This window comes from Protopterus annectens, chromosome 4.part0, assembly GCF_019279795.1.
Source record: "Protopterus annectens isolate FY-2018-M chromosome 4.part0, PAN1.0, whole genome shotgun sequence".
Taxonomy (NCBI): Eukaryota; Metazoa; Chordata; order Ceratodontiformes; family Protopteridae; genus Protopterus; species Protopterus annectens.
Window position 1 is genome coordinate 674,683,340 of NC_056733.1, and position 13,988 is coordinate 674,697,327.

General features: G+C 38.5%; 1 protein-coding gene across 1 annotated transcript in view; it reads right to left on the reverse strand.

The window, feature by feature from the left end:
• Positions 1 to 13,988, reverse strand: part of LOC122800277 (ubiquitin-conjugating enzyme E2 G1-like) — a 478,581-nt gene that overhangs the window by 385,955 nt on the left and 78,638 nt on the right. The window contains exons 2-3 of the mRNA XM_044069764.1: positions 12,193 to 12,295; positions 6,913 to 7,064 (exon numbers count right to left, since the gene is read on the reverse strand). Of these exons, the coding sequence (XP_043925699.1) occupies positions 6,913 to 7,064; positions 12,193 to 12,295 (255 nt within the window). The remainder of the gene's footprint in view (positions 1 to 6,912; positions 7,065 to 12,192; positions 12,296 to 13,988) is intronic.

Genomic DNA, 13,988 nt, shown 5'->3' on the forward strand with positions numbered 1-13,988 from the left:
AAAATTGATAAATTCTGGTAATAACGGCCACACAAGTAAAAAATGCACTCCCTAAAGCTAAGAATACAGCATCCATGGGACCAGATGACATTCCGGGCTGTGTACTACATGAACTACAAAATGAACTGGCACCTCACCTAAGTGTCATGTTTAATCATACCCTCACCTCAGGCTTCGTGCCCACTGAGTGGCGGATGGCTACAGTTATCCCACTCCACAAGGGCTGATCCACCTTGGATCCCGGGAACTACCACCCCAGTCTGCAGAGCCTGATCTGCAAGGCCATGGAATGTATTATCATGGAACTTAAACAAAGGCATTGGCATACCTTGAAACACTAAACCCCACCCAGTCTGGGTTTGTGAAGGGCCGATCTTGTCTCCTAAACCTGATTGACTTCTTCGAATCAGTCTCCAGAGCCGTGGACGAGGGTAAGGCAGTCCACACAGCCTATCTGGACCTCGCCAAGGCCTCTGACACTATCCCCCACTCTGGAAACATAGATAAACTTACTAAGCTGGGCATTAATCCATACATCACTCAATGGGTTGCCACCTGGCTTACTGACAGAACCCACACTGTAAAAGTAGCTGATTGCAAATCCAGCTCCAGACAAGTGACAAGGGGAGTACCTCAGGGTTCAGTCCTGGGACCTCACTTGTTTGGCATCTACTTCTCTGAAGTACAGGCCAACACCAAGGGACTCTGGCTAACAAAGTTTGCAGATGACTGCAAACTGGGAGCCATTATTGAATCCCCAAATGATGTGGATACTCTACAAAAGGGCCTTACAGAAATGGATGCTTGGTGCCAGAGCCATGGGCTTGAGCACAATACTAAGAAATGTATAGTTATCCCCTCTGGGGAAAAAAACATGTACCTGTGAATTGCCACATAGGTGGTAATACAATAAACACCAAAAGTGCGATAAGAGACTTAGGGACACAGGTGGACAGTGGTCTCACCTTCGATAACCACATCGCCACAACAGTCAGGAAATCCTATGTGGCACACCTCATCACCAAGGGCTTTTCATCCAGACAAAAGGAGGTCATTGTCCCATTGTACTCATCCCTCATTAGACCCATTATAGAATACAATGCCCCATTTGCTATGTACCTCTCAAGACATCTGCAACAATTGGAAAGGCCGTAGAAATACCTCACTAAAAGAATCACAGGCCTAAAGCAGATGTCCTATCCTGACCGCCTTAAAAAACTCCAGCTATACTCTATCGCATATCATCTACTCCGAGGAGATCTCTGCTTAACATACAAGGCCATGTCAAACCCAGAGCTGTTGGACATGCTACACTTAAAGAAATCCCAATCTCTCAGAGCCACTCGCTCCAGGAATCTAAACCTTGCCCTCACAATAAACAAAACATGCTGGAGGGATAGGTTCCTGACCCATAGACTCCCCAGACTCTGGAATAGACTGCCCATACATGTCAAGCAGATTGCCTCTTTGGCCCTCTTCAAAAGGAACCTTGATGACTGGATGGGAGAAAGGAAATTTACCCTGGATATCATGTCAGTCGCCCTGCTAGACAGGGGTCCAGGGAAGTAAATAGTGTGGGAAGAAATAGCCAGGGAATTGTTATGGCTAGGCTTGTATAGGCCCTAGGGCTGATAGCCTAGTACCAACCTATGAACCTATTCATAACGGCCACAAACCCTAAAGTCACCCAGAAGCAGTGCAAAATCTTGAGTGATGGTGGGTGGCTGCTGCTGCTGTCAGCATGCCCACTTGGGGGGGGGGGGGAGTAGTGAAAGTCAGGCAGTGGAGCCACTACATGTTACAATTGTGACGCGCAGGCCTAAGAAACAGGAGTTGTCATAAAGCACACGAATGAGCCAGGTGACTCGGCATGCAATGGCACACTCCCTAAGATCAGAGCACACACTGCAGCTTGGACAGCCACCCAGGAGAAAAGAGATGCTACATCAAAGGAGTAGAATGCAGGTCCACAGGCTCAGCAAGCTGACTGCCCCCCCCCCCCCAACTACTGCTGATGGAAAACAGCTAGGCCAACAGGCTACACAGGAATAACTGGGCTGTAGGGCTCCAGTGTAGCCTGGGAATTACAAGCTCCTATCACATGCAACAGTGGGTTAACTGGGTGCTGTTAGAGGAGTCACTAAACAAGGTCTTATGAAGACAAAAATAAAAGCTTCAATGAAAAAGGACCCACCGAAGACTTCTGAAGTCTGAGCTCAATAACCTTGAATTGTGCTTCAACAAAATCGCCAAGTTTGCTACTAATCAGCCTTGCAAGACTTACCACTGCACTGCCATCTCCCAGCTCAACTGGTTATAACTCCCTAATCTTTTATCACATAACCAAATGACCATGGCCCACAAAATAATATACCAACCTAATAACTACCCAGGCCTCTCTAACCTTGTTCAACCGAGTACCATTTCCCGGTCTCTCAAATCCTCCAACAAATTAATGCTAAAGGTATCCTGCTCCCACAACTACCATGGTGATTCCCTTTACTCTCACAAAATAGCCAAAGTGTGGAACTATTTTCCACAGTCCATCACACAAAATCCTCATCATGAGTTCAAACTATTACTAAAAAATTACCTAGCCAAACATTGGCTTTGCTCCCAACATTCACCAGGCTAATTCTACCTCCAATACCTTAGCCTACCTTGCCTCTAACTATACTCCCTTCAACTTTGCTCTAACTTTGCTGACCCATATCAGCTTGCACTCGGTTTTAATTTGTACGACAGAATTTTTAATTTTTAATTTCAGACATTCTGTGCATAGCTGATAACTCACTTTTCATCACTGTTAATATATACATACAGTATCGGATTTTATTTTTTGTTTTATTTTGTGCACACTTTGTAATTAACATTTCTAACCTAGCAATAGCCTTTGTAATTAATATTTGTTTAAGTTTACAGACACTATATACTTGTACACTCCCCTTTGTATTCTATACTGTTTTCTGTATTTATTAATTATAATTAATGTAAGCTTAGTTAGTGGTTGTGGAGCTTTTCTCCCTGGGCCTCAGACATAACCTGGTTAATACATATATATATTTGCACACACACATAGCTCCTCTGCCTTCACCGAAGTGGCTCATTTTAGTTTAGTTATTTAAACGTGAAAGCACTTACTACCCACTGCACTTTTGTGATATTTCATTGAAGTCTTTTGGATTTTTATACATTTGCTGTGGCGAGCCTAATCTGTTCCTGTTTGCAGAAGTGGCCCATTTTAGTAAACTCATAGTAGAAAAACAGAACCAACAACTTACAAACTGAATGAAAAAAATGGCAGCGCAATAGCAATCCAGCGATATACCAAACCCATGAAGTGAAATAAATCCAATGATATGCCAATGCAGTTGAAATAAATCCAAGTAAAGTAAGAAATCCAAGTTTATTAGTAGTTAAGTGCTTTCGGCTGTGACACCAGCCTTCTTCAGACAACCATTACAAAAGAAACTTCTTGTAATGTGTTCTGTGTTCACTAATTACAATCAATTATCCAATTAATTACTCATTAGTTGAACAGTTGCATTGAATATAAAATAATTGTATAATTAAGTAATTATAAATGTATATATTATATATTTAAAATATATATCTTGACATGCCATAATAAATAATGCCTATATAAAACCATATTAAAATATAAAACAAACTGTGTACATAATATCCATAGAACAATCTATTATAGACCTTGAGTTTTAAAATGCTTGCAATAGTCATTTAGACCTGGAAATTGTGTGGCATTTAAAAAAACCTGCCACCAATATTCTTTGGTTTCTAAAATCACTTTCCATGGACCTTTTCTTGGGGATGGTCGTACCTGTTCTAATAATATAAACTTAAATTTGTGTGGAATTTTGTGCCAGATGTCTATATAATGCATTGGTATGTGATTGCTTATTAATTTTGTAAATGTGCTCATAAATACGCTGTTTTAGTTTTTGTTCTGTTTTGCCTATATAAAAGGCTGAACAGTGTGAGCATACTGCTGCATAGACAGCACCCAAGGTCTATAATAGATAAGACTACTGTTCTATGGATATTATGTGCACAATTTGTTTTATAATATTTTAATATGGTTTTATATAGGCATTATTTATTATGGCATGTCAAGATATACATTTTAAATATACAATATATACATTTATAATTACTTAATTATACAATATATACATTTAAAATTACTTAATTATACAAATATTTTATATTTAATGCAACTGTTCAACTAATGAGTAATTAATTGGATAACTGATTGTAATTAGTTAACACATAACACTATATAAGAAGTTTTTTTTATTGTAATGGTTGTCAGAAGAAGGCTGGTGTCACAGCCGAAAGCGCTTACCTACTAATAAACTTGGATTTCTTACTTTACTTGGATTTATTTCAACTGTATTGGCATATCATTGGATTTATTTCACTTCATGGGTTTGGTATATCGCTGGATTGCTATTGCGCTGCCATTTTTTTCATTCAGTTTGTAAGTTGTTGGTTCTGTTTTTCTCAGTTTATTATGGCAACTGGCAGCACGCAAGAAGTGGTATAGACAGTTACTAGAGCTGAATTTGAATTACTTCAGCACTCAGTAACAAATTTAACACAACTTATACAGCAACTGTCTGGGAATATCATTAATGCAGGAGAAATGCAACCAGTTCGCCCCACACAGAACAGAAATGATAGCGGTGACAGTTTGGACAGTATTCCACCAGGGCAACCTCAACATCAAACTACAATGCTGAACCTTTACAAAATGATATACAATTACAGCGGTGGCTAAATCAAATAGAAAACAACAGTACAGACACAGACAAGCATATACTAATTTTTTCTACAATGATAGATGATTTTCATGATTTGGTATGGAACTATCGTAAAGTAAGTGCACACACAGCCAGGAAATGGAACAGTTCATTGTAAGTTCACCAAAACAGATTCAGTAAATCCAGGTAGGCACCAAACGAATTCAAATAATTCCTTTATTCAGAACCACAGAATCATAACACACAAGCGCTTTCGCTCAGAGGAATTCTGAGCATTATCAAGTGACACCATGCTGTTAAATCAGGTGTCTTATATACCTTGAAAATCCTAGCTTAATTAGAAAGCACTGCCAATTAACATTTTAAAGAGACTGTGCGCTTTTCCACATGCTTAAAAATTCCATTAAAACAAAATGTATAAAAAAATAATGATAGAGTATGCTTAAAATAATGCATTAATGCATCTATTTCTGCTAAAAATGTTAATAACATAAAAATAAACAAAACATTATACACTATTTCCATGATGTTTAACTTTATAATAAAACTTGCTGTGTGCAAAAATCTGCACTTCTTTTGAAAATTGAAATAAGATGGAATGACTTGACATACCAACTGTTTTTCGTGTAATTGTAATATAAGGCTAGTGCCTAGTGTGGGTATGACAATGTTTTCTTTTCTTGGCCTTGTTGACATCTCTGCTGGAAAAAGAGAACACTATATCTTAACTAAACTAAACTATACTATACAATAGGTCATTCCTTAACATAGACCTTGTATGGTGTAACATTAAGTAAAAAACATGTCCATGTGTGTGGATGCTTATCATAAGTAATTGTATGGGGAATATCAAAACTAAAGTCTTGCCCTTCTTAGTTTCAATAGTGGCTTGATACTGATCAAACCATTAAGCCCAGGGGGTCTCCCAGCATCTAACTTTAATTGCCAGAGGAGTTCTCGGTATTCTAAAGTTGATTCCCAATCACCCCCCCTGGCATCAGGCTCAACTTGTTCCAGTACCATGAATCTCAGTTTTATGTTTGGACAGGTCAGGGAGTGTTTATAGAAGGCGTTGGTTTCCTTCTTTTTGTTTATATCGTAAAAATGTTCATATATCCTCTTACGGAATTCCCTTTCCGTTTTTCCTACATAGAAACTGTTGCATGTTGTGCAGAAGCCTAAATAGACCACTCCCTTGCTACCACATGTAAAATGGCCTGCTGGGTAGATTTTAAACCTTCTGGATGGAATGGTGATACTTTTTTCTTCCAAGATGGCATGGCATTGGCTACATGCCGCGCATTTAAACGTACCCTTTCTTACTGGGTTGGTTTTCCTTGTAATGTTCTGCTTTTTTTCAAACATTTCCTTAAGATTGGTACCCCTTCTCCTTACAAATGAAGGTTGGTCAGGCAATAGCCCCCTAAACTCTTCAAAGAGGGCAAGTACAGGCCAATATTTTCTTATCGATTCCTCCATTTCCCTTGAATGCAAGGAATAGGTGTAGATAAAACTTTTCTTAAATTCATTGGTGATAACAGGAACGGAACTGGCTGGTATGCCCGTTCCCTTACCCAGAAGGGGTGGGTAGACAGTTCCTCTTTTAGAATTTACCTCCTCGACCATGCTTTTAAAAAGGTCCAAAGGATAGCCCCTTTCTAGGAACAGACCTTCCAAAAACTTGACTTCTGCCATATAGTCGTCATGTCCACTGCAAATCCTACTTGCCCTGATGAGTTGTCCTTTGACAATGCCTTTTTTCTGGAAAAAAGGATGTGCACTCTCAAAGTGCAGGACAGAGTTGGAAAAAAAGTGGGTTTTCGATACAGCTTAGATTGAAAACTGTTCTCCAAGTAATTTTTGTATATGGTGACATCCAAATAATGCAATTGGTCTGGATCGATAGAATGGGTGAACTGCAAAAAATTGGTACTTGCATTGATGTGAACAAAAAAACTCAGAAGCTCATCCTCAGACCCTTGCCACAAAATACAGATATCGTTGAGGTAACGTCTGTAGAGGAGCAGATGTTGTTCCCAAGGGGGGACCAACACAAACTTGTGCTCCCATACATGAAGCACCACGTTGGCATAAAAGGTGGCACAAGATGCCCCCATTGCTACTCCTTTACTTTGCTTGAAGAGTTCTCCATTAAAAAAGATGAAATTGTTACGTAGTACGATTTCCATGAATTCAGTGACCAAGTTACTTAGTCTGTTGTTCATATCAGTTTCATTGGTGAGAAACTCGCCAAACCAGTCCAGACCCTCATCATGTGGAATACTGGAAAAGAGATCCTTGATGTCAATAGTCACCAGCAACAGGTAAGGAGAAAACTTGGTAGTAGGAAAATCACACAGAAAATGCCAGGAATCCTTGCATACATGCGTGAGCAGGGGGGGGGGGTGAATCTCTTGGTCAAACAATCAATAAATTTGCCGATGGCTTCTGTGATTCCTCCTGCCCCTGCCACTATTGGCCTGAATGCTGGCGGGTTGGTTCCCTTGTGGATTTTAGGGATGCCAAACAAAACTGGTATCCTTGGTTTTTCTACATGTAAATAATTGTAATAATAATTGTTCCATTTCCTGGCTGTGTGTGCACTTACTTCCTGGTTTGGTTCTTTGCTGTTTTTATGGAACTATCGTAAATTAGTCCATGAGAATGTATATTTTAAAGAGTGCATTAAGCGTCAGCAGGTTCCTAAGGGGTTAAGATACTGGAAGTATCCAACGGGACTAAAAGAGAACAGTGCATTGCATAAGGAGCTTTTACAACTCTCTGATCGGCAGGGGTGTGAAGTTTTAGAGGTACTGATCAAACAATGTTCACAAAATGGAAGAATTAAATGGTCAAATTGAAGCACTCTATGTAAAAATAAAGCAGCAGACAGCATTTGCAGCTTGTCAAGATCAATACCTTGAGGTTTTTACTCAGGTTGATAACTATAGTAAACTGGTTACAGACAGAAAAACCCGCAAACTACATAGAGATCAAATGGACTATTCCAATGGAAGAGCCTACCCTAAGCCACCACGTGGGCAGCGTCACAGCGAGCAAAGGGAAGACACAGCTCCTCCTTTAAACAACACTGTCAGGCATAATTCCAGTGAAGTGGATACAAACAACCAACAATAAATCTCTTTAGAGGAGAGTACCCTACGCAGATCGGAATGGCTACGGAAAAAAGGACAGCTATCAGGCGAGGGGCAATTCAGTGTACACATGGAGAAGGCAGAGACTGGGCTCACGGAACTACAATTAGAACTGGTAGGTGAACAAATTTCACATAATACCTACCAACATCATTAATTCTACAGGGGACTGTAACATTTACAATTATAGTCAGGTAGTTTTAAATACTCAACAAGCTAATATTTTCAGCAAAGGTTTTACATTTATACCCAAGAGGCGAGCAAGGGTCACGGACTTAACAGAATTGAAGCTGTTTACTAGGAAGATGAACCTAGCTGTTATATTCCAACATGCTTCAACTATACAGAATAAGCCAATACATATTCCTAGCAGTTTTAATCCTCCCCTACATCCTAAGATAAAACTGAAGAATTGTGTGAACTTGATTTTAGGAATCAACTTCAACAACAGAAAATTAAACATCCTATAAGCAATATTACCAAAGAACAACAAGAAATATTAAATGAGTTGAAGGCAAGAGGTGACCTACGCATTATGCAACCAGACAAGGGAGGTGGACTGGTGATAATGAATGCAATGGATTACAACCAACTTATATTACAAATATTATATGAAGATGCATACCCTGAAGCCTCACTCAATGAAATAAATATTTCAAATGCCAGAATAGACTATTAGAAGACATGCTGATGCAGAGGCAAATAACAAAAGAGGCCCATGTGTATATGCATGTACAAAACCCCAGAATACCAATCATTTTTGGAGCACTCAAAATTCACAAGGACTTACAAAATCCACCTTTACGTCCAATTGTGGATACTGGGGGCTCAAAAACTTACTTCATGGTTAAATATGTGGATATGCAACTGAAAGAAAAAAAGTGATTAAAAATACATATGGTCGTGATTCTTGGGATTTTCTTAAAAAGGTCAATATGGCACATATAACAAATGTTGAAAATATTACATTTATTACTGTAAATGTAAAAGATCTTTTTACATGTATACCTCAGGATGTAGGACTGGAATAGTTCACTGATTTTTTTCACAGAAATAATGGTCATCCCTCAGGATGACATTAACACTATCACATTTGTTGTAATTCATTTTAACTAATAATTATCTATACCATAATGGTCACTATTTTAAGCAAATAAAAGGGGTAGCAATGGTAGCCTCAGTAGGCACACTGTATGCTAATGTAGTTATGGCCATGTGGGAACATAATTATTTGTTCCAGTCACAATTTATGGAATATGTTAATACGTACTGCCGTTTTTTGGATGATCTCTTTTTTATTTGGAATGGTCCCATAGAAATCATAGGCGAGTTTGTGCAATGCATTAATAATTCAACTGATTTTTTAAAGTTTACCTATGAAGTTGGAAGTAGTAGTATTTCATATCTGGAATGTGTTGCTGACAAAAAAATTCATCACAAGGTTATTTAAAGGCCAACATATATAGGAAGAAAACGTATTCTAATAAGTTTTTGTATTTTACTAGCAATCATCCTAAACATGTTAAAAAAAGCAGTAATCAAGGGACAAATGGTCCGTGCAGCACGAATGGTAACGGAAGCAAATGATTTCATGGAAGAATGTCGACAGATCAGTGACAGGTTTCTAACCGGGGATTATCCCAAACAATTTGTGAATAGCATTTTCCTTGTAGTACATAAGAGAAATATAGTGTTTTATCATCCCTTGTTGGCAAACACTAGTACAATTGTTATAGATCCACAAGAAGGGCAAACATCCTCCAACATGGAACAATCAAACACACAGTCCAACACAAACAGGTATGGCAATATAGGGTTCGTAACCACATACACCAAGGATTTTGTAGATATCATAAATCTCATGAGGAAAAATTGGACATTTATTATGAGAAACACTGAACTAGTAAAAGTTTTAGGTGCACAACCATCAATTACTTATAAAAGGGACCATAACCTAACAGACTGGTGTAATGCATGTTCCAATGCAGTAGAAAAAACAAAAGGAACCATGACAAAATGCAATATGTGCATATATTGTGCTCATATATTAGAAGTGGACCATTTGTCTATTATGGGTATAGAGATCAATGCTACAGGCAAATACAATTGCAACACAATGGGTGTTGTCTATGCAGCAGTATGCTCACACTGTTCAGCCTTTTATACAGGCAAAACAGAATGAAAACTAAAACAGCGTATTTATGAGCACATTTACAAAATTAATAAACAATCACATACCAATGCATTATACAGACATCTGGAACAAAATTCCACACAAATTTAAGTTTATAGTATTAGAATAGGTACGACCATCTCCAAGAAAAGGTCCATGGAAAGTGATTTTAGAAACCAAAGAATATTGGTGGTAGGTTCTTTTAAATGAGACACAATTTCCGGGTCTAAATGACTATTTCTATTGCAAGCATTTTAAAACTCAAGGTCTATAATAGATAAGAGTATAGTTCTATGGATATTATGTACACAATTTGTTTTATATTTTAATATGGTTTTATATATGCATTATTTTATTATGGCATGTCAAGATAAATATTTTAAACATATAATATATACATTTATAATTACTTAATTATACAATTATTTTATATTCAATGCAACTGTTCAACTGATAAGTAATTAATTGGATAACGGATTGTAATTAGTGAACACAGAACACTATACAAGAATTTTTTTTTTTTTTTTATTGTAATGGTTGTCTGAAGAAGGCTGGTGTCACAGCCGAAAGCGCTTACCTACTAATAAACTTGGATTTTTTACTTTACTTGGATTTATTTCAACTGCATTGGCATATCTTTGGATTTATTTCACTTCATGTGTTTGGTATAATCGCTGGATTGCTATTGGGCTGCCATTTTTTTCATTCCAACTCATACTAGACTCGTAGAATGGGAGTAAAAAAAAAAATCTATTCACTTCCAAAATAGGGCCCCCCCCCTGAGCTCAGGAGAAAAGTTTGAACACAGCTTCTCCCTGGGGAACAAATCGTGTGGCTCATTCATTCCCTGGTTACAAGCCCACCCCAACCAGAAAGGCAGGTGGTAAGGGATTGGCCTATCAGTGGGTCAGACAAATTTAATGCAATCTTCATGACGACAGTATAAACTTCACCGAAGCTGCCTGTAAGGGAGTGCACATGCACACTACTAGCAATGAAATCCCTGGCTTTTTGCAGCAGGACCAGTACTAGGCCCACTGCCACCACTGATGCATTTGCTTTCCAGCAGATGCTGCTAATGCAGAAAGCCACTCTATCCCTAGGATGAGCAAACTGAGCACTGGCTACTCAAATTCATCCCCAGCTTAGTCCCTCCAAGCTTCCATGCTACTAACTAAACAGGTTGCCTATGTCACAGTCAAGGCTTTCTCCCTCCATGCTATGCAGTCAGGGCCAAAACAACCTAGTCTAAACCCACAGCCTAACATTCTCTCCCTGGAAGAACTGCTCTACATGTGAAGCACACATTCTTGGACACTTCTTAGGCCAACCTTTCCTACAACTTTAAGTGAAAAGAAGAAGCCTTTCGTTTCACTCAAAGCCACCGTCTGGGCAACTACTTGCGAGGAGAGCACTTAGGAAAACTGAGCTTGGCCTGCTTGAACATTGTACCTGCTTAAGACATAAAAAAGCATTGCAGTACTTCTAAACTGAATTCACAGAATAACTACTTTTTACTTGTGTCACTGATTTAAGGATTCTGGATAATCCAGTAATAAAGATACCTTCTTTGGGAGACTTTTGTTCTTTTAATTCTTGGCTTTCTTGCATCTTTTTTTGCTCATTATTGATCTTGGATTGTGGCTGAAAAGGGCCTTACGATAAGTCCATCTACAAATAAATGTACTGACAAAGCTTCTGATGCAAACCTAGTACCATGGCTATTGTACAAAGACAGTGTTTCCCAGCTGCACAAATTACTCCACATTGAGGTTTCACATCTTGCATATAAAAGATACACAGGTTTTTATTTGTCATCTCACTTGGCAGCCACAGAAGACAGGTTCAGTGCTTCTTTAGCATGCACATGCTAACCTTAAAACTGTTCTTCCACTGTCCTACATGTCTGCCTCCATCCCAAAAGACTAAATATGGGTAAGCACTACATTCACAAACAGCAACACCAAAGTTAAGCACTGGGGATCATCATTAGTTTGGAGATTCCAACAAAATCTTCTTTGTACTTAAGACTTTTTTCATGCTCTTGGAACATAAATGTGACAAATATTTACATAGTACTTACAACAAGGTGTCCTGTGGTCCAATAACCAGAACTTCCCAGCGATAAATGTCATCGTCATCAATTAATCCAGCAGAAAAACCTTCCACTGGGTTCTTATTCAGTTCTGAAAGACAGGGGGAAAACTCTTTAAAAATTGCTCAGTTCTGAAAAAAAGAGGAATAAAAAAGTTCTCAAAGTTGCTTAATTTGTTTCTGTTCTCCTAGCTAGCTCCCTAACTAGTTCAGTCCCTCGATTTGGGTACTTAACTACTGGAAAGTTCTTTAACATATGAAGGATGCATCTTTATACCAAAAGATACACTTTGAAACTGCACTACAGTTGGAAAATTTCATAAAATAGTGAACCAAGTAAACTAACTAGACTCGATGCCTCATAACTGGGGTGATCTAGGAGCACTACCTTGTTAACTGACTTGCTCAAAAGTCCTTTCTGCATCCTGCTAGTAGGAATTAAATACTTCCAGTGATATGTTAGGAAAAAATTAATAAAAATAATTCAAGGCAATGACTGCCAGGCTTAACATCTGTCCAGCTTCCTACTTTCTGTCTATAAAACTATTTACTATACTAGCATTCCTATCAAACCTGTTAAGATCACCATTTACTTATCCAATTCAATTCTGAACCCCCACAGTTTAATTCTTGTAGCACCTCTACTGGCAGCATGTTCTTCCTTTCTTTCTAAAATGTATACTTCCTTATGTTCTGTCACACTTTCTTGTCAAATCAGTTTACTAACCCATTACAATTTTCTTGCCTCTCTTTTATCCACTACATTGTGGTCTTCCCGACCCAATTCCCATACAATTTCTGGAGAACAAACTGATCCACATCTGTTCTAAATTTTGCCAATGCAAATATTAAGCTAGATAGTGCCTTTCAGCTCAATGTCTCTTAAGCAGTCATGGATGTTAATTATTGCTACAATTGTAGAGCAGTGTGTACGTGTCTTTAAGAAGCATAGCAAGTGATGAAAGTGCACATATAAATACCGGGCATGTGTTGTGTCTAGTGCCATTTTGAAAGTACAGCCAGAGAGTGTAAGCATGTGAGAATGAATGTAGTTAGTTTGTATACAAGTTACCCAAGTTAAAAGTTAATAGCTATACCCGTAATGTGTTTGTACATAATAAAGCTGCTTGAACAGAACCCACGAAGACTCGTCTATTATACAGAGACAAGATGAGCGACACAATCACTTTGCTCATCTCTACTACAGTCCTTTTTGCTATCACCACTTTTTTACTACTTTGACTGCTACTTGGATACATTCTACATGGTACACCTGTTTGAAACTTGCCATAAATGTAGATGTTAGAGTAGAGTAGTTTCACTATTGCAGTCCTCACTCTAGCAAACTGGCAGCTACAAACTACCTGCTTAGCAAGATATTTCAAAAGCTTTTCCCTCCCCCAAGAGCTTTGTGTAACCCCTTTTTTCTGGCACAAGAAACATCAGTATTAAAGGTGTTTTGGCAGACACCATCTTCAGATCATTCTTGTTATGGCAGAACAAGGGCAAACACCCAGTCCCACAATCCTCAGAGCAAGGTGGACCAAGTGGGTACTCAACACTGGTCAAAGTCCACCTCAAGGTGCCATATTTCCAATACTCCAAAATAAAAGTCCAACAAAAACAGGGGTGAGGGCCTATTATGGTCACAACAAAAGGGGGGAGACAGAATGGGATTACAACCCAGCCCCACAAGGCAAAGAAGGAAAAGTCAACAGAAAGGTGAGAGGCAGCTTAGACTACAACAGTAATAATAATACTCAAACATATACATTTATGGTAAGT